Source organism: Siphateles boraxobius, unplaced genomic scaffold (assembly GCF_051911475.1).
Source record: "Siphateles boraxobius isolate OS27281-9 unplaced genomic scaffold, OSU_SipBor_1 141, whole genome shotgun sequence".
Classification (NCBI taxonomy): Eukaryota; Metazoa; Chordata; class Actinopteri; order Cypriniformes; family Leuciscidae; genus Siphateles; species Siphateles boraxobius.
Genome location: NW_027508746.1, coordinates 5,001 through 31,063, shown reverse-complemented (window position 1 = coordinate 31,063; position 26,063 = coordinate 5,001). Strand labels below are relative to the sequence as shown.

Genomic DNA, 26,063 nt, shown 5'->3' with positions numbered 1-26,063 from the left:
CTTTAGGAGATATCATTAGGAAACATGGAATTAGCTTTCACTGTTATGCTGATGATACTCAGCTCTATATTTCTTCCAAACCTAACGAAACTCACCAATTCACAAAATTATCAGAATGCATAGTTGATATCAAAAATTAGATGACTAGTAATTTCCTACTAAACTCTGAAAAAACACAGATTCTAATTATTGGACAAAAAACTTCCACACGTAATAACCTAGAATACTGTCCAACACTTGATGGCTGCTCTGTTAAGTCTTCGTCGTCAGTTAGGAACCTGGGTGTGCTCTTTGATACCAATCTTTCATTTGAAAGTCACGTGTCTAGTGTCTGTAAAACCGCATTTTTCCATCTTAAAAATATATCTAAATTACGTCATATGCTCTCATTGACAAATGCGGAACAACTAGTCCATGCGTTCATGACATCAAGGCTAGATTATTGTAATGCTCTACTGGGTGGTTGCCCTGCACTCTTAATAAACAAACTACAGCTAGTTCAAAACGAGAACGGGAAGCAGACACAGTCTGTCAGTTCAAAGCTAGCCTAAAAACACATCTCTTTGACCTAGCATTCACATAACACTCTATAGACTTCTATAATTCAATATTAGGCTGCTTAGATTAGGTCAGCCGGAACTGGGAACACTTCTCTTAAATCCTGATGTACTCGTTACATCATAAGAAGAATGGCATCTACGCTAATTTTAGTGTATTTGTTTATCCCGAGGTTTTCCCGCAGCCTGCCGGATCCAGGCCGTTTCCAGATCTGACGAAGGACTTTCGCCTGGACCCGATGACAATGCAGTGCTGAAGGTCCAACTAGCCTCTCCCTATGGAGGATCCCTAAACCACTCTACAGATAAAGCGTTGTGGAATTTTTCGGTTCGCGTATCTACCCAAAGTGAAAAGATAAAATAAAATTCTGCTTCAAAATTTATAGACAAGTAGTATGTTTAGGCATGGTTTGTAAGGAATTACAAACCTGCGCACATATATTCAAACGCACATAACTATAGAATCAATTCTTAATGCGCATGTGAATGCCATCAGCGTCTATCACAGGTTCACGTTTAAAGTCTGTTTAGAGAGAACGGTGTCGTCTTAGCGGCCCCTAATTTAATACCAAATGATCATTTAGACGGAAGTGAATCAATCAAAACTAACTTTAGCTGGAATTTTTTTTTTTCAAGAACCACTATAAAACCAAACCAATCTCTGTTACCTTAAATTATATGTTTATCTCTGTAAAGCTGCTTTGAAACAATCTACATTGTTAAAAGCGCTATATAAATGAGGATGACTTGACTTGACTTGAACTAGTTAAAAATTTTAAAGTATGAACTGAACTGAACTAGTTAATTTAAAAATTTGTGAACTGAACTTTAAACTAGTTCATGTAGAAAGTGAACTTTCCCAACATTGTACACTAGTCGTTTTTTTTCCCTCCGGTCTCGACTTGGTCTCGGTCTTGGTCTCGACTTGGTCTTGGTCTTATCTTGGTCTCGATGCCCTCTGGTCTTGGTCTCGGTATAGGCGGTCTTGATTACAAGTCTAAATCTAAAGTCTTTAAGTTGGAGTCTGAGTCAAGTCTGGAGTCTTTAAGCTGGAGTCTGAGTCAAGGGGACGTTGAGAAAGCCAACTTTGTCGTCGTCCTTCATCTCAGCCAGTTCAACCAGTGGTGGTACTCCTGGATTACCAAGGTGTACATCGGTGCACACACACCATGACCCTGGTTCAGAACTACAAGGAAAAGTGCGCAAGTCCACTTTTCCATTTCAAAGACTATTTTTTTAAATGGGAACGTTGGAGTGGATTTTAGCATACGAACACTCTTATCTCTGCATACAAGCTTTTTATAAATGATGGAAACTGTGGGCCTGTCCAAATAACCACTTGTGGTCTTGGCCACTTGAGAGCGTGTACATGCCACGGGAAGTAAGAGCGCAAGAATGTCCCATATGTGAAATATGACAAAGCACAGTGCCCTCAACGCACACTAAACCCACACTATACCCACAGTATTCGAGACTAAGCGTATCCCATCATCCATCATGTTCAGGAAATAACGTGCCCCGAAATCACATGATGTAGAGGACAACATTCCACTGTAAGTTAAATTAATTAGATATTACAAGTAATTTGGTTGTAAAACATAAAGTGTTGCACATTTCATGAGTACGCTATGTGTATTTTGTGCAAAGTTTGCAACTGCACAACTGAATTAGAAGCACCGCAATTTAAAATTGTCTCGTAACATGGTAGACATTTACAAGTTTATTTTAAAATGCAAAGTATTGAAAGCTCTGTAAACACTTGCATTTTAACAAAATTATTAGTGTGTCTAATTGGGTAAACAAAAGTTTTTCACACACTTGTAGTCTTCACACCCACTTGAACACTTGTGCAAAATACACAACATGCAAGTAGACAAGTGGTCACGTGCACAGACCGCAAGTGTGTATGTGTGAACACCTTATTCTCACAGCTTCCTCTAGCAGAAGCAGTGAACGTTACTAAACATATCAATGCAATACGAGATGATCAAACTGGATCTGGATTTTTTTTAAATGTATTTTCTATGTTCTTATATAATTTATTGCTCCTGTAATGAGCTGTCAGTCACACAGCTGATAATGTTTGAACGTAAATAAACCCAAACACAGGTCACACAAAACTACATTTTAAATTAACCATTTGATACAATGCACTTATTGTGTACATGCATGATTTTACATTGTAGCCTACTTGTATTTTAAACATACCTGCATGTAATTCATTTCTAGAGTTACATCTATATTTAGCTACACTGTTGACCCACCCTTAAAACCCACCTAACCAGCAAACCTGTCCTAACCTTACTTGTGTATTTTACAATACAACATAAATTAAACAAAATACGTATTTTGAACCGAACAATAATTATTTTTCTTATTAGTAAAGATACTTAAAAGAAATGGGACTGACTTATTAAAGAATTAGCTCACTTCAGAATTAACCTTTCCTGATAATTTACTCTCCCGCACGTCATCCAAGATGTTCATGTCTTTCTTTCTTCAGTGGAAAAGAAATGAAGGTTTTTGAGGAAAACACTCCAGGATTTTCTCCATATAGTGACTTCAATGGAGTCCAACGGGTCGAAGGTCCAAATGTGAGTTTCAGTGCAGCTTCAAAGTCTCGACACGATCCAGCCGAGGAATAAGAGTCTGATCTAGACAAACCAGCGCACATTTGATAAAAATAAACATTTATATACTTTATAAACACAAATGCTCGTCTTGCACTAGCTGTAATGCACACATTATCACATTGAAAGTTCACGCGTGTTCCGGTTAAAAAATGTAGGGTAAGGCGAAAAATAATATGTTCTCCAATTTCAAAATCGTCTAAAATTATTAATGTTTTCTTTTTTGTATTTGGTGTTTGACTTAGTCTATGCACATTCGGTTTGTGAACACTAGTTCTGTTCTTCCACGTTCATCTTTCAACTGAGCTGTAAAAGCATTTGTGGTATAAAAGTATATAAATGTTTATTTTTGTTATAAATGTGCGCTGGTTTGTCTAGATCAGACTCTTATTCCTCGGCTGGATCGTGTCGAGACTTTGAAGCTGCACTGAAACTCACATTTGGACCTTCGACCCGTTGGACTCCATTGAAGTCACTATATGGAGAAAATCCTGGAGTGTTTTCCTCAAAAACCTTCATTTCTTTTCCACTGAAGAAAGAAAGACATAGACATCTTGGATGACGTGCGGGAGAGTAATTATAAGGAGATTTAATTTCTGTTAAAAAAAAAAACAATTCAAAATATTATAAATATTCATAATATAACAAACTATGGTAGCACTCTGTGATACTAAAACAACACTGCTAGTCAGAAATAATCTTTATTACAAAGATATCATCCAGTTTTACAGAAGATGTGTTGAAGGCACTAGAGTGGTTTAAATCATCATTCACGTAAACTCATCCCGTGGCAGCGTACATTCCCCTGAGCATTATTATTATTATATCACTGACTGACAGATATTATCGAACAGTTAGACGACTGTGCTTTAGTTGAGGTGTAAGTAAATCAAACAGAGCTCATTATCAAACACATACAACGCGCTGAATTAATAACAACCGTCCCGGTCGGTTACTACAGTAGACATAGGAACTTACAGACCATCAAAAATCTCGCCCTCATAATATCAAAAATATTGTTTTTTGATATTACACATATTACAGATAAGAAATATCAGCTACTGTTACTGTTTCTGTGCGGTCACCGGTCCAGTAAGGCAGTGCAATGTTCAATAAATTAATGCTTCATTTAAAACAATGTTTTTACATCAGATAATACAAGAGAAAATCATTTAACTTTTTGAAAATAATAACCTAAACACACAGGCTGATCTCTGCGGTGTCCTTCAGACGTCACAGAGAGGAAAGAGCACCGTAACACTGGCGTCCATCACAGGTCAAAGGTCAAACCCGCCTGGGCCGTGATAGCAGGAGTTCAGCATCACTTCAGATCTCAGAGTCGTGTCGTGGTTTTCTTCACTCTCCAGAAGAACAGAAGATCACTGTTTTTGTTCGTTCAATTGTTCATCATCATCATCATCATTATCATTATAATCTCGAGTTACTTTTGCACATAAAATACCTGCTCAGAATCACTCACAACACTGAGCAAATGATTCATTTCTGTGGGTACTAATGCAGAATGCTACATTCAGCTAAATTATATTAGAAATACAAAAAAACAACAACATTAAACCGATTCAAAGGCATTCAATGGGGAACAACACTGTGAAAAACAGTCTGAAACCAGCAGTTCTTCTGTAGCTTTAAAGATGCTTTTTTCCCATGATCATCTTTCTTTACTGTGTAATGTTGCTGTTCGATCATGAAAAGCTCCAGTTCTTCTCTATATCAGTGTCAGTGTTTCTGAACTCCTGAGAGAGTTTCTTCCGGGAACAAACACGTCACAATATTCCTCATTATAATAATTAATACGCAGAATAAAGGGCCGGGGCCTGGCTGAGTTAATTAGTAGTGTGTTAAACTGGTGGTTATGGTAAGGGGCGGGACTTTCCCAAACACACTCGAGCGCTCGACCAATCACAACACACTGCTCCAGCTGACCAATCAGAGCACAGTGTGATTTTCAGAGGGAGGGGCTTCATAGAGACAGGAACTAGTCTCTGGGGTGTGTTCCCGTATAATGCCGTAACTCGCTGCTTCACTATCTTAGTACGATGCATCGCTAAAGAAATCAACTAGCTAGTCACGACTGTTTCCCGAAACCGTATTGTTGCAAATTTGTTGTTCAACCGGGTTGGTTAATGATGTCACGCAGGTGATGGAGTAATAACTACTTTTAATAAATCTGTTTGAGATCAACGCTCTTCAAAACGCACTCTTCAAAAACTACGCTTTAAATCTCTTGACAAACTAAAAGACGTAAATTACATTTGTATGTATTCTAAATAAAAGATATAGATTGTACAGAATGTCAGATTTCTTATTTTGCTCAAGATCAGGATTTATTGAGTCCACATGTCATGCAAGGAAGAAACTGCTTCTAACCGCAGCGCGAGATCTGTCGCTTAAACACACAACTCTGAGATGCTGTTTGCAAATGTTCGTTGAAACGATGGCTTCGGGAAACACAGACTCGTTGCACTGCTGATAACGACAGAACTTGCGAACATAATTAGCTAACGATGCTTTCGGGAAACACACTCCAGAGCGTTACTGACAGACTGGGAAGAGAGGAGCCGCAACAATGGAGAATATGAGGAAAATAATCAACATTCAAGCTGGAAAACCTGTTCTAGTAGAGCCTGAAACAGCATCAAGACTTTGTGAAAGGGCAGAATAGTTCCTCTTTAACTAGTAGGCTCATCTGGGCACGTGCAGAAAGCGGTAGGTCTGTCCTGAGAACGAGTCCCAGTTCCTCCAGAGCACGGCGAACAGCAGGAACAGCAGCAGCGAGGACACGGAGCGGCTGCGGGTCTTCATCAGCGGGATCACGCAGTTGGAGACGGTGGACACGAACACCAGCAGGACGGCCATGAGCGCCAGCAACACGTTCATGAGTTTCCCCATCAGGGTCCGAGCACTGGCGTTCTCCAGGCCCTCCAGCTGGACCACCTGCGTCTGCTCCATCTTAGAGACCCGCGTCTGACACGCCTCCAGAGCCTCCTGCACACACACATGCGCATGATAGTCATTATACCCATAATACTCTCACACACACACACACACGTTTCATGGGGACTCTTCATGGACATAATGGTGTTTATACTGTACAAACTGTATATTCCGTGCCCTTACACTAACCCAACGCCTAAACCTATCCATCTCACACACACACACCTGTATTTTCTAAAAACCTTTAATTACTTTATTTTTATACCAGATTTACAAATGAGGACATCCCTAAAGGAAGTTTCTGTCAGGTTTTGGTCACTTCTGGGTACAAATTTATCCCCAACACACTCTCACACACTCCACTCTCTCGCGCACTCCACTCTCTCTCGCGCACTCCACTCTCTCTCGCGCACTCCACTCTCTCTCGCGCACTCCACTCTCTCTCGCGCACTCCACTCTCTCTCGCGCACTCCACTCTCTCTCGCGCACTCCACTCTCTCTCGCGCACTCCACTCTCTCTCGCGCACTCCACTCTCTCTCGCGCACTCCACTCTCTCTCGCGCACTCCACTCTCTCTCGCGCACTCCACTCTCTCTCGCGCACTCCACTCTCTCTCGCGCACTCCACTCTCTCTCGCGCACTCCACTCTCTCTCGCGCACTCCACTCTCTCTCGCGCACTCCACTCTCTCTCGCGCACTCCACTCTCTCGCGCACTCCACTCTCTCGCGCACTCCACTCTCTCGCGCACTCCACTCTCTCGCGCACTCCACTCTCTCGCGCACTCCACTCTCTCGCGCACTCCACTCTCTCGCGCACTCCACTCTCTCACGCACTCCACTCTCTCACGCACTCCACTCTCTCACGCACTCCACTCTCTCTCGCACTCCACTCTCTCTCGCGCACTCCACTCTCTCTCGCGCACTCCACTCTCTCTCGCGCACTCCACTCTCTCTCGCGCACTCCACTCTCTCTCGCGCACTCCACTCTCTCTCGCGCACTCCACTCTCTCTCGCACTCCACTCTCTCTCGCACTCCACTCTCTCTCGCACTCCACTCTCTCTCGCACTCCACTCTCTCACGCACTCCACTCTCTCTCGCACTCCACTCTCACGCACTCCACTCTCTCTCGCACTCCACTCTCTCTCGCACTCCACTCTCTCTCGCACTCCACTCTCTCGCGCACTCCACTCTCTCTCGCACTCCACTCTCTCGCGCACTCCACTCTCTCGCGCACTCCACTCTCTCGCGCACTCCACTCTCTCGCGCACTCCACTCTCTCGCGCACTCCACTCTCTCGCGCACTCCACTCTCTCGCGCACTCCACTCTCTCTCGCACTCCACTCTCTCACGCACTCCACTCTCTCTCGCACTCCACTCTCTCTCGCACTCCACTCTCTCTCGCACTCCACTCTCTCTCGCACTCCTCTCTCTCACGCACACACACACTCACACACACACTCACACACACACTCACACACACACTCACACACACACTCACACACACACTCACACACACACTCACACACACACTCACACACACACTCACACACACACACTCTCACACACACACTCTCACACACACACTCTCACACACACACTCACACACACACACTCACACACTCTCTCACACACACTCTCTCACACACACTCTCTCACACACACTCTCACACACACACACACTCACACACACACACTCACACACACACACTCACACACACACACACTCTCACACACACACTCTCACACACACACTCTCACACACACACTCTCACACACACACTCTCACACACACACTCTCACACACACACTCTCACACACACACTCTCACACACACACTCTCACACACACACTCTCACACACACACTCTCACACACACACACTCTCACACACACACACTCTCACACACACACACTCTCACACACACACACTCTCACACACACACACTCACACACACACACACTCACACACACACACACACTCTCACACACACACTCTCACACACACACTCTCACACACACACTCACACACACTCTCACACACACTCTCACACACAACTTGCATGTCTGCACATTTCTGTATGCATTTCACTCATTTTGATTCACTATCAATGCCAAATTATTCTTATAAAATCACAATATTTGACCCACAAAATGACCTCAAAAATTTTACTAAAATAGTTTGGAATAATAATAATAATATTAAAAGTGTCTCTGATACGGCCTTCAACTCTGTCATTGTGTGTGACGGTAATGGCACTTTACAAAAAGGTTCCAATAGTTAATGTTAGTTAATGCAAGTTAGATCAGGTCCATTAAATAACATTAACAAAAGGTTACACTTTATTTTAAGGTGGCGTAGTTGCATTATACTTGCTCAAATAAGTACTGAGTAATAATAATAATAATAATAACTAAATTTACTTACTATGGAGTTATGGTTTGGTCTAGGGTTAGTTACTTGTAATTATGCATAATTTACTGTTATTACTATAGTACATACATGTAGTAACATGTAAATACGTCACTTTAAAATGAAGTGTTACCGATTTTTCTTGATTAAGAAGTCAAAATGTATAATTTCCTCACAGGTAAAAGTATTATCTCCTTTAAAAACATCTGCAGGCTCATATTCTGCAGTTTTAGTTCATGTCGAGCATTTGATCCACTGTCCATCTTTAGAGGACAGTCTGGTGTATCATCGTGATCAATAACTGGATTTAAACTCGCGAGAAACGCGATGAGCATTTCTGTCCCGGTCCACACCGACCAGCTAGTGTAAGTCAGAATGCATGTACAGTTGGTGTTCTGCCCGTACGCTGAACACACACACACACACACACCCACACACCTGCAGGTCACGGGCTCTCTCGTTGGACTGATACGCCATCTTCTCCTCCAGGCTGGCCAACTCTTGCTTCAGGTTCAGGATCTCATTCTGGTGGAGCTCCGTCAGATCGTTCACCTGCTCCTCCAAGCGCTCGCATCTACAGGACACACACACACACACACAGTGACTCACTGTACATGAGGACACACACACACACCGTCACTCACTGTACACGAGGACACACACACACTGTCACTCACTGTACACGAGGACACACACACACACCGTCACTCACTGTACACGAGGACACACGCACACCGTCACTCACTGTACACGAGGACACACACACACACACACACACCGTCACTCACTGTACACAAGGACACACACACACACACACCGTCACTCACTGTACACGAGGACACACACACACACACACACACACCGTCACTCACTGTACACGAGGACACACACACACACCGTCACTCACTGTACACGAGGACACACACACACACACACACACAGTCACTCACTGTACACGAGGACACACACACACACACCGTCACTCACTGTACACGAGGACACACACACACACACAGAGTGTGGACACGAATCATAAGTTCGGGATCCGTAAGTTTTATGTTTTTAAAAGAAGTCTCTTCTGCTTATCAAGGCTGCATTTATTTGATTTAAAAAAACAACAACCTCTGAACGGTAGTGTTTAATGTTACAAAAGCTTTCAATTAAATGCTGTTCTTTTGAACTGTCTATTCATCAAAGAATCCTGAAATAAAAATGTAAATAACTGTTTTCAGCACTGATAATAATCATAAATGTTTTTTGAGCATCAAATCATCATATTATAGTGATTTCTGAAGGATCATGTGACACTGAAGACTAGAGTAATGATGCTGAAAATTCAGCTTTGATCACAGGAATAAATTACACTTTACTATATATTCACATAGAAAACAGCTGATTTACATTGAAATAATATTTTACAATATTACTGTTTTTTGTTGTATTTTTAATTAAATAAATGCAGCCTTGGTGATCAGAAGAGACTTCTTTTAAAAACATTAAAAATCTTACGAACAAAGCTTTTGAACAGCAGTGTAGACAAACATGAGTGTGTGTGTGTGTGTGTGTGTGTGTGTGTGTGTGTGTGTGTGTGTGTGTGTGTGTGTGTGTGTGTGTGTGTGTGTGTGTGTGTGTGTGTCAATGTGGGATTGAGACTTGAGTGATCTGTCCTCATATAGACGTAATAATCTCTCTAAAACAATGTGTGTTTGTTAGAGAGTGACGGAGCTGTGAAAAGAGAAGTTTTCAAAGACGACGCCACAAACTGAAACTGCGGACTAATGGATTCGTTTGTAAACCGCTTCAACACTCAGTTTATGTCTACATAAGCCGATTTCTGCCACATACTCTATGAAAAAACATGCATTGGGAAAAAAAAAAGCAACAATTATGAGATAAATCGTAATTATGAGGTTAAATAGTTGAAATTGTGAGATTAAAAGTAGAAGTTTTGATTTTTCTATACCATAATCATCATGACTTTTTATGTGAAGTCAACTTTAGATTTTTTTTAAAATAAAGTCCAAATTATAACATATATCATTATGAGATGCAGTTGAAATTATGAGATAAATGTAGAAATTATGATTTTCTATTCCATAATAATCATGACTTTGTCAATGTCAACTTTTTTTTTTTTTTTTTGTAAATCAAAATTATAATGTATGAGATGAAGTTGAAATTATGACCTTCCAGGATCATCTTATGATGTCAAATTCAATTTTGACATAAGAAAATTATGGAATACTAAATCATAATTATTCATGACACTAAGTTAAGGATTATGAAATTATGTCAAAATCATGATCTGACATTGACAAGACTTATGACATACATTAGTATGCAATAATTTCAGATTTTTATGTCATAATTATGATTTACAAAAACATTTTTTTCTCTTGTAGCAGAACTGGGCTCCTATATACATGCACTAAACCGAATAAAATAAAAACATGAATTAATTCATTCAAATCATTCCAAAAGGACAAAGTCTGAAGAAACACCACAAATCTCTTTTCCATTAAAAACAGTTCAAAGTTAAGCTCAACAAAAATATTATTTATGATATGCGGTAAAGCATAAACAAGTTAACGCAGGACTATGTCACATTGCTGAAAACACAAGCACAAGTAAACAATGACTGAACGTTCAGTTTTGGGTGAATTATTCCTTAAATATTCCATTAGTTTCAAAACATGTTGATATTTCGGCTATTTTTGTGCCTCTGTTATTATAAGCAGTTATTATTATGAAACACTTGACCACGAGCTGGACATTTAGGGCAGAAATATTTTTGTCTATTCACTGGTGAAGCCCTCTCGCCCTCTCGCTCTCTCTCTCTGAACTCACATTCTTCCCTCTCCTAATTTTCCTTCTCAATCTTTTACCATTTAAGAGGAAAACATCCTTGTTGAGACTATTTCAGGCCACAAATCTGGTGTGTCGTGACTGATCTGCAGTTCTGTTTCCTGGTACAGATAGAGAGTGGGGAAAATATTATACTTCAGTGCCACAGAAATCCACCGTTCAGACTGAATCCAGTTCTGGTGTCGTCAATAAATGTAAGCAGTTCTACTGAAAACAACACGCATATATTTACATAACATGATATACAAAAAAAAGCAACATCGATGACAAACATCATTAATTTGAATGTTTGATATCTGGACATTTTTGTTACTTTTGTAAATTTAAATAATTCTGGTTCTATATTGGGTTGGCACTTGATTATTTACGCTGGGTTATGTTTTCAATCCAAAAGCTGGGTTGAGAATGTTGGGTTGATAATTGTTCACAGTCAGTAACTCAACGGCACTGGTTTGGGAATGCAGACGTGAAAGAGACGCAAACGGTTCTGTGTGTGTTGATATCACTTCACCTATCCGTGTTTACGCCACTTATGACAGTAATATAAACTAATCAGTTTTTACAGCACTGGGTTGCCAAAATGACCCAAACTGGGTTGTTTTCATCCCCGCATATTTGTGAGTGTATGATTGAAGCAAAACTATAGTTATAAATAAGCACACTTGCACTGGCATTTCCTGCTGTGCTCACATCGCACACGAGGACAGTGTGAATGTGAATGTGTGTGTGTGTGTGTGTGTGTGTGTGTGTGTGTGTGTGTGTGTGTGTGTGAATCAATCAGTCAGTCAGTCAGTCAGTGAGTGAGTGAGCGAGAGAGTGATAGAGTGAGCGAGTGATAGAGTGCCTAATAGTGATAGAGTGAGCGATGGAGTGAGGGTGCGAGTGAGTGAGTGAGTGAGTGAGCGAGTGAGTGAGGGTGCGAGCGAGTGAGTGAGGGTGCGAGCGAGTGAGTGAGGGTGCGAGCGAGTGAGTGAGGGTGCGAGCGAGTGAGTGAGGGTGCGAGCGAGTGAGTGAGGGTGCGAGCGAGTGAGTGAGTGAGTGAGGGTGCGAGTGAGTGAGGGTGCGAGCGAGTGAGTGAGTGAGTGAGGGTGCGAGTGAGTGAGTGAGTGAGTGAGTGAGTGAGTGAGGGTGCGAGTGAGTGAGTGAGTGAGTGAGCGAGCGAGTGAGTGAGGGTGCGAGTGAATGAGTGAGTGAGGGTGCGAGTGAGTGAGGGTGCGAGTGAGTGAGTGAGTGAGTGAGTGAGTGAGTGAGGGTGCGAGTGAGTGAGTGAGGGTGCGAGTGAGTGAGTGAGTGAGTGAGCGAGTGAGTGAGGGTGCGAGCGAGTGAGTGAGGGTGCGAGTGAGTGAGTGAGTGAGGGTGCGAGTGAGTGAGTGAGTGAGTGAGTGAGGGTGCGAGTGAGTGAGTGAGTGAGCGAGTGAGTGAGGGTGCGAGTGAGTGAGTGAGTGAGTGAGGGTGCGAGTGAGTGAGTGAGTGAGTGAGGGTGCGAGTGAGTGAGGGTGCGAGTGAGTGAGTGAGGGTGCGAGTGAGTGAGTGAGGGTGCGAGTGAGTGAGTGAGTGAGTGAGTGAGTGAGCGAGTGAGTGAGGGTGTGAGTGAGGGTGCGAGTGAGTGAGGGTGCGAGTGAGTGAGGGTGCGAGTGAGTGAGTGAGTGAGTGAGCGAGTGAGTGAGGGAGGGCGTGAGTGAGTGAGTGAGGGTGCGAGTGAGTGAGGGTGCGAGTGAGTGAGGGTGCGAGTGAGTGAGTGAGGGTGCGAGTGAGTGAGTGAGGGTGCGAGTGAGTGAGTGAGGGTGCGAGTGAGTGAGTGAGTGAGCGAGTGAGTGAGTGAGTGAGTGAGTGAGTGAGTGAGGGTGCGAGTGAGTGAGGGTGCGAGTGAGTGAGTGAGTGAGTGAGTGAGTGAGTGAGTGAGCGAGTGAGTGAGGGTGCGAGCGAGTGAGTGAGGGCGTGAGTGAGGGAGTGAGGGCGCGAGTGAGTGAGGGTGCGAGTGAGTGAGGGTGCGAGTGAGTGAGGGTGCGAGTGAGTGAGTGAGGGTGCGAGTGAGTGAGTGAGGGTGCGAGTGAGTGAGTGAGGGTGCGAGTGAGTGAGTGAGTGAGGGTGCGAGTGAGTGAGTGAGGGTGCGAGTGAGTGAGTGAGTGAGGGTGCGAGTGAGTGAGTGAGTGAGGGTGCGAGTGAGTGAGGGTGCGATTGAGTGAGTGAGTGAGTGAGTGAGTGAGGGTGCGAGTGGGGGTGCGAGTGGGGGTGCGAGGGTGCGAGTGAGTGAGTGTGCGAGGGTGCGAGTGAGTGAGTGTGTGAGGGTGCGAGTGAGTGAGTGTGCGAGGGTGCGAGTGAGTGAGTGTGCGAGGGTGCGAGTGTGCGAGGGTTCGCGTGAGTGAGTGTGCGAGGGTGCGAGTGAGTGAGTGTGCGAGGGTGCGAGTGAGTGAGTGTGCGAGGGTGCGAGTGAGTGAGTGAGTGTGCGAGTGAGTGAGTGTGCGAGGGTGCGAGTGAGTGAGTGAGTGTGCGAGGGTGCGAGTGAGTGAGTGAGTGTGCGAGGGTGCGAGTGAGTGAGTGAGTGTGCGAGGGTGCGAGTGAGTGAGTGAGTGTGCGAGGGTGCGAGTGAGTGAGTGAGTGTGCGAGGGTGCGAGTGAGTGAGTGAGTGTGCGAGGGTGCGAGTGAGTGAGTGAGTGTGCGAGGGTGCGAGTGAGTGAGTGAGTGTGCGAGGGTGCGAGTGAGTGAGTGAGTGTGCGAGGGTGCGAGTGAGTGAGTGGGTGTGCGAGGGTGCGAGTGAGTGAGTGAGTGTGCGAGTGAGTGAGTGAGTGTGCGAGGGGTGCGAGTGAGTGAGTGAGTGTGCGAGGGGGCGAGTGAGTGAGTGAGTGAGTGAGTGAGTGTGCGAGTGAGTGAGTGTGCGAGGGTGCGAGTGAGTGAGTGTGCGAGTGAGTGAGTGTGCGAGGGTGCGAGTGAGTGAGTGTGCGAGGGTGCGAGTGAGTGAGTGAGTGAGTGTGCGAGGGTGCGAGTGAGTGAGTGAGTGAGTGTCCGAGTGAGTGAGTGAGTGAGTGTGCGAGTGAGTGAGTGAGTGTGCGAGTGAGTGAGTGAGTGTGCGAGTGAGTGAGTGAGTGTGCGAGGGTGCGAGTGAGTGAGGGTGCGAGTGAGTGAGTGAGTGAGGGTGCGAGTGAGTGAATGTGTGAGTGAATGAGGGTGCGAGTGAGTGATAGAGTGATAGAGTGAGTGAGTGATAGAGTGAGTGAGTGATAGAGTGAGTGAGGGTGCAAGTGAGTGATAGAGTGATAGAGTGAGTGAGTGATAGAGTGAGTGAGTGATAGAGTGAGTGAGTGATAGAGTCAGTAATAGAGTGATAGAGTGAGCGAGTGAGCCCGCAAGTGAGTAAGCGTTGTGTATGAGTGTGTGTGTGTACCTGAACCTCTCCTCCTGCAGCGCCTGCATCATCAGCGTACACTCCTTCACAAACCCGCTCTTCAGCTTCTCCAGGGTCTCCTCCAGCCGGGCCTGAGAGTCCCGCAGCTCCTGCATCTCCTGCAGTAACATGTCCCAGCCGCGGCCCCTCTCGAGTGTGTTCCCTCTGGAGCTGGGAGGACCTCCGGGAGCTCCCGTCACACTCGAGGTCGCGCTCGAACAGTCCTCATCACTCCCGAACTTCTGTAGGAGTCCTGCGGCGGATCCCGGAGAGCGCTCGGGTTCGGTCACGCCGTCCTCTAGGACGCTGATGTTATCCGCACTCCCGAACCGGTTGCGGATCAGTGACGCAATCTCACGGGGTTTGGAGGCCACGGCTCCGGCGGCGGAGTGTGTGGCGTGGGAGAAACTGGACAGGCCTCCCTTCACGCTGTCGACCACTCCCTCACTGAGGCCCGTGATGACGCGGGCGCCCACGTCCCGCAGGCCCTGCTGCATGTCCCGCAGCACATCTTTGGGCTGCCGCTGCACGCCGCTGTGCTCCGCCTCGCGCAGGCGCCGGTGGTAATGCTCGAGCTTACGCTGAAGCTGCGCGATGCTCGCCGCCGACTTCTGGTTCTTCTTCTCGAACACCTGAGGAGTCGTTGTGGGGTTGTGTGGAAGAGCAAGACAGGGAGAAGAACCAAAACACAGACAAGGATGAGGATTAAAAGATGGAGGGACAGTGACCCAATCACACTTACAGCTAAATTTTCCACCTGTAAATCAGTCTAACCAGGGTCTAAAATTAACACTCCACTTTAAAAGCAGTGTTGGCGAGTATATGAAACTGTGTCAACCACCAGTTGGCAGGTAATATTTTTACTAGTGCTGTGCAACGATTAATCCAAATTACATCCAATGCTGCGCAATGCTCTCGGCCGACTTCTGGTGCTTCTCGAACACTTGAAGTGTCGTTGACAAGTCAGGTCACCTTTATTTATATAGTGCTTTTTACAATACAGATTGTTTCAAAGCAGCTTTACAGAGATAACAGGAAAATAATGCAACTTACTAAGGCTATGTCTACAATTATCCGGGTACATGAGGATTAAAAGATGTAGAGAGAGTGAGGGACCCAATCACACTGAGGCCCTGTCTCAAATGGCACACTTCATATGCACTTTCGGTCTTTTGGACTTATAATGGCTGCTGTGTGCACATGAGACCGTAGTGTGTCCCATTTGTCATTTAAGGTCTCAGAAGGGTGCTCGCGAGAGCCCCCATTGGGGGTAATATGCGCCCTGGATGCGCACTTTTGCCGAGTCTGCACTGATGCTACGACAGTCAAAGCGGTGTTACGTCACGAAAGTGCAGACTCGTAGGAAGACAGCGAGTGCTTAGGATGTCATTTGGGAGAGGGCCTGAGAGCAAAATTTTCTACCTCAAAACCAGTCTAACCAGGGTCTAAAACTAACAGTCGCCAAACAGCAAATGCGATTAATAATTGGTGTTGGCGAGTATATGAAACGGTGTCAATTGCCTGTTGGCAGGTAATGTTTTTATGAATTCTATTAATGCAGTGTTGTAAGAACCTGAACAAATGTGAATGACCCTCAGCCTTGCCAATTCAAATATATTCAAGCACAAGGAGAGGCAAATCGCTCCGCCCAGAAATCCGTGTCTCGGACAGCACGCGAATACTGAATTGAGCTCTCTTTCACATCTTCTTGCACTTGAAAATGCCCGTATTGGCGAGTATCCTCATAAACATAGTAAGTTCAGTCTTAAATGAACATAAACAGGTAAGAAACAAAAACGCATGTGTAACGGTATATTAGACCCGTGCATTATTTATTATAGTAATGAGAATGAAAAGCTATTGCATTACGGTGATGAAAATTTGAGCGACAGATCTTTTTTGTGACGTACATCTGTGTAACAAATTAGGAAAAAGGGGAAAAAAAATAGGGCGGGACTTGGTTCTGTGTCTCAGTTTTTGATTGGAAGCTGAGATGTGGGCGTGGCACTAAAATTGTATGCAGATGAGCATGAGCTTGCAGGGGCGGGGCTTATGCTGACTAGATCACTGTGGTCCTCGTTTCTCTGGAAGTGTGAAGGTTTCAAATGAAAATGAAAAAAAAAAGGGTACTAATAAAAAACGAGCTTTATTTTCATCAATCATGCATGATTTATTTCTAGAGCACGTTTAAAATGCAACCAAAGTTGACCAAAGTGCTTTATAGAATAAAAGAAACAATAAATACAAATAATATACACTACCGTTCAAAAGTTTGGGGTCAATACGATTTTTTTTTTTAAAGAAATTAATACTTTTCTTCAGAAAGGACGCATTGAATTGATCAAAAGTGACAGTAATATTTCTTTTTTAATTAAATGCTTTTCTCTTGAACTTTCAAAGAATCCTGAAAAAAATTAATCACGGTTTGCACAAAAATATAAAGCAGCACAAGTGTTTTCAACTGTGATAATAATCATAAATGTTTTTTGAGCATCAAATCCTCATATTATAGTGATTTCTGAAGGATCATGTGACACTGAAGACTGGAGTATTGATGCTGATAATTCAGCTTTGATCACAGGAATAAATTACACTTTACTATATATTCACATAGAAAACAGCTGATTTACATTGTAATAATATTTCACAATATTACTGGGTTTGTTTTGTATTTTTAATCAAATAAATGCAGCCTTGGTGAGCAGAAGAGACTTCTTTTAAAAACATTAAAAATCTTACCGACCCCAAACTTTTGAACGGTAGTGTATATATATATATACACCAAACAAGACAAAATAAGTAATAAGCAATCAATAGAATAAAAGAGAAACCCAGGATGACAAACTATGGAGTGTTAAAAGTCAGAGTGAATAAATAAGTCTTAAGATAAGATTTAAAACAGGGGCAGAGTGGGACCAAAAAATCTACCGGGAATTTTCTCAGACCACAGGCCCGGGGGTATTTTTTGGGAAAAAAAATCAAAGAAAAATTTGCAAGAACCCTTGCAAAATTATTTAAAAATAGATTAAGAAAGCCACCACTACTCCTCACATCTATGGTTAGATTTATTTGTTTAGATCCAGTGAAGTCGTGTCCCACCACTTTCTCTCAGGATCGATATTATCCCCCACCACTTTTTGAAACATTGAGGCATGGATGTACCTAATACAAATAAATAAAACATCTCCAGTTAACTAGCAGAGCATTCATTTAGTTCGCTATTAAATAAAAGATCTAGCGCTAAAATGTGTGGTTTTTGAAGCTGCTCGTTGCCGCGGCGATCGGTGTCATGGATACAGTGTCTCTTGTGGCTCGTGCAGCTTGGCACTTTTGCGCTTGGCAAAAGATCTTCCACTAGACCATTTAAGAACTCAAACAAAATATGTGGATCGATGGATTTATTTACGGGTTAGACCAGCGTGCAGCGGCCGCACAGCAGGCCGCCGGATGGTGTTGCTAAGAACTTGCAGTGTATAACTATTATCAGGCCGGCCCTTGCGGCCTCGAAACACTTCCGGCCCACCGGGAAAAGTCCCGACTCTCCCGATTGCCACTCCGCCCCTGATTTAAAATACAGACAGATGGGGCATGTGTAATAAAGGGTTAGGGTTATTTTCATGCAATTTCTAGTTGCCTTCTGTTCATCTTGTGTAAAATGTGGACATTTTCCAGACAGGTTTTAAACACATAAAAAAGCAGCGTGAGAACCAATAAATGTTATTTTATTAGAATAAATTGTTCTAAATAATTTTAAATTTTATTCAATATTATTTATATATATTTTTGGAAAAAATAAAATCCTCTCCAGGTCAAAATGACCCAAAACACAACATAAGAGTCAATCAATAACTTATTAACTGAGATAACACTGGTGCATACTAATCAGGATAAATTCCATAATAAAATAGGCCTACACTTTTTTTATTTAATATAATGAAGTCTATAAAATGTTACAGGATGTCTCCCTTATTTGGATTTGGAGTGGTTGATTACTATAAACACACAATATCCGATCTTTGTTTGTTAAACCAACCCTGTCAGTACTTGATTAAAAAATGATGTACTCATGAGTTAGTCCTCTTTAGCTTTGGTTTGGTTTGCAAGATGCAATGAAAAAGTGAAATAATAAAGACCTGCTTGATCCGGGTGCTCTGCTGTTTGTCGTTGGCATTGCTGGCGAGTTTGAGGTACTCGGCCACGTTGTCGTCCCGGGACGCTTGCTCGATGCGCAGCTGCTCCGTGAGCTTCAGGATCTTCTGCTGCAGTTGAGCTATAGCCTGGCGTGTGCGCTGGGGGTCGAGACCGCCGTCCTCAGATCCCAGCACTGAGCCGTCGGCCCCGTACGACACCGCCTGAGAGAGACTGCCCTCCAGCCTCTCGATCTGCAGGAACACACAGGAAACACCAAGAGGAACACAAGTCATGTCAGTTCTTGGAAAATGGGTGTAGTGTGACTTTTTGCTGACACAATGAAGCAATCGCCCGCTTCTGCAATCAGCAGAGGCTATTTTAGGTCAATTACGCTTTCCATTTCAGATAAATGCTGTTCTTTTTAACTTTCTATTCATCAAATAATCCTGAACAATAATTGTACACGACTGTTTTCAACATTGATAATAATAATAAATGTTTCTTGAGCATCAAATCATCATATTAGAATGATTTCTGAAGGATGTGACACTAAAGACTGGAGTAATGATGATGAAAATTCAGCTTTACCAACACAGAAATAAATTGGATTTTAAAATATATTCTAATAGAAAACAGTTATTTTAAATTGTAAAAAAAATTCACAATATTACTGTTTTTTCTGTATTTTTGATCAAATAAATTAAGCCTTGGTGACCAGAAGAGACTTCTTTTAAAACATTAAAAAAAATCTTACTGTTCTAATGATTTTGGCCACCACTGTGTGTGTGTGTGTAATATATATATATGCAAACATATATACAATACAGTATACAAACACACACATATGTGTGCGCGCGTGTGTGTGTATGTATACTGTTAATATATATATATATATATATATACAAACTTTTATGTTAGATACGTTTTTAATCCATTTGCCAGCACTAATACATATATAAATATGTACACAAACAAACACACACACAATTGCGTGTTTGTGTATATATATATATATATATATATATATACACACAGCATACAAACACACACACGTATATATATATACGTGTGTGTGTGTGTGTGTGTGTGTTTGTATGCTGTATTTATATATATAAAATATATAAAATATATATATTGGTGGATTTTATATATATATATATATATATATATATATATATATATATATATATATATATATATCTTTCTAAACTAAATAAACATTCAAAGAACTGAAAACAGTATTTTATGGCAAGTTTGTGTTACAGGTAAACTTGTTTAAATTAAATTTTTTAATGGAAAAAAAGAGACAAATACTCATCTAACAAACACATTGTTCTGTACAGGATGTACAGGATGTGTCGACCTCATAGTTTGACAATCACTTTAGACAAAATGAGCTGAATATTGAGGTCAGAAACGCTCAAAAGCCTGTCTGATCATATAGTCCAGATCTGTCTGTGTATCTGACCTATATATGAGTAATAATGACTCCTGTTAATCAACATAAATCCTGGGGCTTCAACTGGGTGTGTGAAAACATCTTAACCGCATTTCTACCGTTTTGAATGTTCGTTAATTACTGACTTAACTCAAGTATGAAATAATTATTAAATATTTTGGTAACACTTTACAATAAGGTTGACATTAGTTAATGTATTAACTAACATGAACTAACAATGATCAATACATTTGTAACACAATTTTTAATCTTTGTTAATGTTAGTTAATAAAAAAAACAGCTGTTCATTGTTAGTTCACAGTGCAATAACTTATGTTAACAAATAGCTACAACCTTTGATTTTTAAATGAATTAATTTTATCTAAGATTAATAAACGCTGAAGAAGTATTGTTCATGTTAACTAATGAACCTTATTATAAAGTGTTACCAATATTTTATATAAACCACGGGAATGTAACTTTTTGTATTAAAGGTTAAGGTTTTAAGCATGCATTGAAATGCACATTTCAGTAGATGTGATATTCCTCAAGAAAGAGTCGAGTTGACGGAAAGGGAAACAAAGAAACACAACACAACACAGGTGCAGCATGACCAATCAATGACACAATCTCCCATGACCTCACCACAACATCCTGAGCACTGTGAGATAAAGCTTCAAACTTTACATTCCCCGGCGGTCTAATGAACGGCTCAATGTGTAGACTCTCTCGCCTATTAATATAACATGTCTAAAGATGATATTTGTGTCCTCTCACCTTGCCGTTGCTCGCGCGCAACAGCTGATCCCAGTGCATTCTCTGACAGAGCTCGAGCGAAAACACCGCTTCATTTAAAGAGTCGAGTGAGTTTTGCGGAAAACACGCCGCTCCGCCGGTTCCTCTCTCAGAAACTTCCCAAACTGGTTTTGAAGTGTCACTGGCAGCTGAACTGACGGATTAAGCTCCTCCCACCGCCTCGAACCAGCGTGGAGCTTAAACATGACATCATCCTCATAGCGCTCGCGAACAAATCGTTATCAGAATCGATTCTCTTTAGTGAATCGTTTGAATCCTCCCGAATTGATTCTTGAATTCAACTTGACCATGTTTTGTGCAGGTTTCCGAACCCGTAAATCATGTATTTTTAGAGTAGTCTATTTCTATGATTATTACTGTTGCAATATATCGAATAATTGTACACAGAACCATTTATTCAATGCGAACAACTGAAGAAAATGAACGAATCATTTAGAACTATCACTAAATTTTACTTAACATCTTTTTTTTTGTAGATTAAAGTGTTTTGTTTTGGTATTGGTATTGTTATTTCAATTAAAAAACAACTTGACTTACTTTTCAAATCAAAAAATACAACAGATTCCTAAAATAAATTTGGTGAGACTTTTGATGAGGTTAAATCTACTTTCCTTTGTTTGTCATCCTTTTCCATTTTATTTGTAAAAATAAACTTTTATAATGTATTATAAATCAAGGCTTTAAGTAAAGTGTTACTAAATAGTGAAAATAAGAAAATTGAACATTTTTAATTGACTGTAATTTCAACACTATCCATGTCATTTAATGTATTCTTAGGGTTTTTATGTGATTATTACTGTTGCGATATCGAATAATTGTACATGGATTCATTTATTCAATGTGAACAACTGAACAAATTGAACGCATCATTCAGAAGAACTATCGCTAAATTTTACTTCACAGATTCACTTCTCAAATCAAAAAATGCAACAGATTCGTGAAAAAAAAATTGGTGAAACTATTGATGAGGTTTAATCTATACGTTCCTCTGTTTGTCAACCTTTTCCATTTCATTTGTAATTTATTTAACACAGGAGCAATATTTATAAATAAGTGTAACCAAAGTTAAAATGGATTATAATATTTTTCAGATTTTAAAATTGGTTGTTTGCTGTGTGTTTTAATGCATTAAAGGTGTTCAATGACTAGATAAGTATTATAATGTGTTATAACTGTAGTTACAATTATTCACGAGACATTGCATTAAGGTGCATTACAAGGCATAATGACTGCATTAAAAAATACTTTTGCAATGCATTATACATAAAGGCTTTAAGTAAAGAGTTAGCTAATAAATATATCTGGCCAAAAAAGAAGTTATGAACGAAAAAGAACATTAAACTATTTTAACAATGTTTGGTTGTTGCTGTTGTTTTGTACCTGTGAATTAGCCAATGCACCACATTATAACAAGTTGTAAGGTTACAAAGTTATAATAAAGCAATCAAAAAATAATCTAGAGAAACTTTCAAAAAACAACAAATTTGCATTGCATAAAGCTTATATTGCCACAAGATTTATTATACTGAATGAACCAGACAGCAACAGATTTCAACACTACTGTATGTGTGTGTTTCCAGTCCAGAACGAGTCTCTGGTAATCTGGGTTATAATCTCGGTCCGTCTGGTTCGGGTGGCGTCTCGAGGGAGATCACATGACAACGACTGACCAGTTCTACCAGTTCTGGAGCCATAAAGCCCATTACAAGCACACAAACTAATTAAAGCATACAATTAGATTGGTCCAATTCATTAAAGTCATAATCGGCCGGTATTATGTAAGGAGTAATGTACAATCACACAGTCATTATGAGAAAACCCTGCAGGAAATAATATGTACGATAATATCTGGCTGACTTAACCTTATTCTGCTGAATACATGACATTAAGTATTAATTTGACTATGGATTTGATCACTTGTCTTGCATCCTTCCTATTATGTGACAAAACACTTCTTAAGACTAGTGATAGAATTGTTTTGATTCTGAACAGACAACTAAATTACTGCAGTCTATTTAAAATGTTTAACAAATTTGAAATGTTTAATTCTGTCTGCTAGTGACTCACTCATAAATACTTCATTAACAGATGAATCAATGACGTGGTCCGAAATCGCATACTTATATAGTAGGCGAAAAACATGTGACAAAAGAAGTACGTCCAAATTCACAGTAGGCCTACTCATAAAACAGTATAGGCAAAAAGTACTTGGATGATCTACTACTTCCAGTGGGATTCTGAAGTGTGCATCTGATGAACACTTTACTATCCCATTAGGCCACGGAAGAGGATTTATGAATGAATTTACCGCTATGGGCGTGGTTTTGACCCAGCGGCCAGTCTAGAACAAAGGCCCCTCCAGAGACTACTTCTATTGGATAGACACTTTGCGTTTGACGGATTCATTTGCATAACGGTACTGATCCACTTTTGCGGCACGACTAACGGTACTGATCCACTTTTGCGACACGACTGAAGCGTGGTGTCGCACGCCTCTCCACATTTGTAAGTTGATGGGCGTTCCTCAAATTTACCGCTATGGGCGTGGTTTTGACCCAGCGGCCAGTCTAGAACAAAGGCCCCTCGAGAGACTACTTCTATTGGATAGACGCGTCGCGTTTGACGGATTCATTTGCATAAAGATGGGAATCGGCCAGCTTTTTGACGCGCAGCATTTTTCCAAATGAAGCGCCGCCTTCCCGGGATGCTTTGCGGGCGCGTTAAAGTCGCGTGACGTCACCCATAGGAATAAAGTGGAGTATGGCGCGACGTAAGTGTCGCACGGACAAGTGGATCAGTACCGTAAAGTTGGGCATCGGCCAGCTTTTTGACGCGCAGCATTTTTCCAAATGAAGCGCCGCCTTCCCGGGATGCTTTGCGGCCACGTTAAAGTCGCGTGACGTCACCCATAGGAATAAAGTGGAGTGCAGCGCGACTGAAGTGTCGCACGGACAAGTGGATCAGTACCGTGAAGCCCCGTTCACACCGCCAGCGACACGCAGCGACAAAGCGACATGATCCCATTCATTTCAATGGAGCGCTGGCGACTTCCGGCGACACCAGCGACATCGACCGTTGGCGACAGAATGTGGGCGTGTCAAGCGACAAGATACAAGCGACAAAAGTTGAGAAATGTCAACTTTATGCAAATGAGAAGCGATTTTCGCGAGCGACAACCAATAGGAAAGAAGCCTTTTCAGTGGAGCTTACGTAACCGTCGGTCTGCAGGGAAGACAGAAGAGTTCGAGGATGATTCCACTGTTTTATATGATTAGACTGTAACCACATATGGATATAATAAAATGATGCATGGAAAAGAAACTGTCGACAGTCTCAGTGAGTTTAATTCATACATTTATAGTTCGAGTGCTGTAATTTTATGATGCAAGTTTCCTAGCTGCAGTTCATTTTACAGTTTCCCATGCATTGTGTTGACTATTAGGTACAAGAAAATTCATTATTTGTCTAATTCGAATGACGTTTTAGTAATTTATGACAGTATGAGTGAGTTTAATTTGTTGATTGATCGATCGCCAGTGCTCGAAGTGGGGCGGTACTCACCGGTACGCAGTAACGGCACTTCTACATTTTACTCTAAGCGTACCTGCACTTTTTCTTGCGTACCGCTACTTTCTCGCATGTAGCCGGTACTCTACCAGACAGAAAAAGCGTCAGTGTCAAGCCCGTTTCACATATACTCCTAACGTATGTGGTGCATATTTTTCCGCACCCGTTTTAACAGGAACGGTAGAGATCCACTTTTGCGACACGACTGTAGCGTGGTGTCGCGACGCCTCCCCACATTTGTACTTTGATGAGCGTTCCTCAAGTTTACCGCTATGGGTGTGGTTTTGTCTAGAACAGAGGACCTGCGAGAGACTCCCCCCGTCTACATATCATCTGCTTCTATTGGAATAGTCGCGTCGCGTTCAACGGAATTCATTTGCATAAAGATGGGCATCGGCCAGCTTTTTGACGCGCAGCATTTTTCCAAATGAAGCGCCGCCTTCCCGGGATGCTTTGCGGGCGCGTTAAATTCGCGTGACGTCACCCATAGGAATAAAGTGGAGTGCGGCGCGACTGAAGTGTCGCACGGACAAGTGGATCAGTACCGTTAGAACGTTCACACCGCACGCGGATGCGCTCCGGCGATCCGTTCCAGGAGCGGTGTGTAGCCTATACAGCAGTGCAGAGATCGTTTCCACACCGAGTCTATTTCTGCTGTGCTGCACGTGCTGAATTAAAGTTACAGCGCATGGTTCGTGGTCAAAATGAACACAGATTGACATGAAAATATAAAAATCTTACCATAAATGCATTTAATTAAATAAAATGTACAGTATCTCACCATAAATGTATTTTTGGACTTTTTCAGTTTTTCAGTTCAGTTTTCTCACACACACACACACACACACACACACACACACACACACACACACACACACACACACACACACACACACACACACACACACACACACACACACACACACATAAACACACACGCACACAAACACACACACACACACACACACACACACACACACACGAGACTTGTTTAAATACATTTATGTTGTTAATATATAAAAACAAATTGTTGTTGTACCAGCAATATCTCCAAGTTTTGTTTTTCACAGTAGAAAAAATGTATGATTTGCCAGTGCAAGAGAGTACCGGCACCTTTTTCTCCCACTTCAAGCACTGTCGATCGCTAATAAATTATTTAATCCACTGAACACTGCTGTGGTAATATAAAAACACTCTCCCAACAGCATATACTGTTTTCCTGTTTTCCTAGAGCCTAATTCCTAGTCAAATTAAAATTGTATAGTTGTATATATCACATGTGATGGTATTTTGTATAGATATGGCCAGACGT

At 42.0% G+C, this 26,063-nt stretch overlaps 1 protein-coding gene across 2 annotated transcripts in view; it reads right to left on the bottom strand.

Annotated features, from left to right (window-relative positions):
• Nucleotides 1-3,872: 3,872 nt before the first annotated feature.
• The window catches only part of tmcc1a (transmembrane and coiled-coil domain family 1a), a 27,191-nt gene continuing 5,000 nt past the window's right edge, over nucleotides 3,873-26,063 (bottom strand). The window contains exons 1-5 of one of the 2 annotated variants that reach the window (XM_077230275.1): nucleotides 21,146-21,322; nucleotides 18,933-19,181; nucleotides 14,800-15,431; nucleotides 8,991-9,126; nucleotides 3,873-6,193 (exon numbers count right to left, since the gene is read on the bottom strand). In XM_077230275.1, the coding sequence (XP_077086390.1) occupies nucleotides 5,891-6,193; nucleotides 8,991-9,126; nucleotides 14,800-15,431; nucleotides 18,933-19,181; nucleotides 21,146-21,184 (1,359 nt within the window). In that variant the 5' untranslated portion in view covers nucleotides 21,185-21,322 and the 3' untranslated portion in view covers nucleotides 3,873-5,890. Of the gene's footprint in view, nucleotides 6,194-8,990; nucleotides 9,127-14,799; nucleotides 15,432-18,932; nucleotides 19,182-21,145; nucleotides 21,323-26,063 lie in introns of those variants that run through there. The other variant, XM_077230274.1, reaches the window with a different exon arrangement.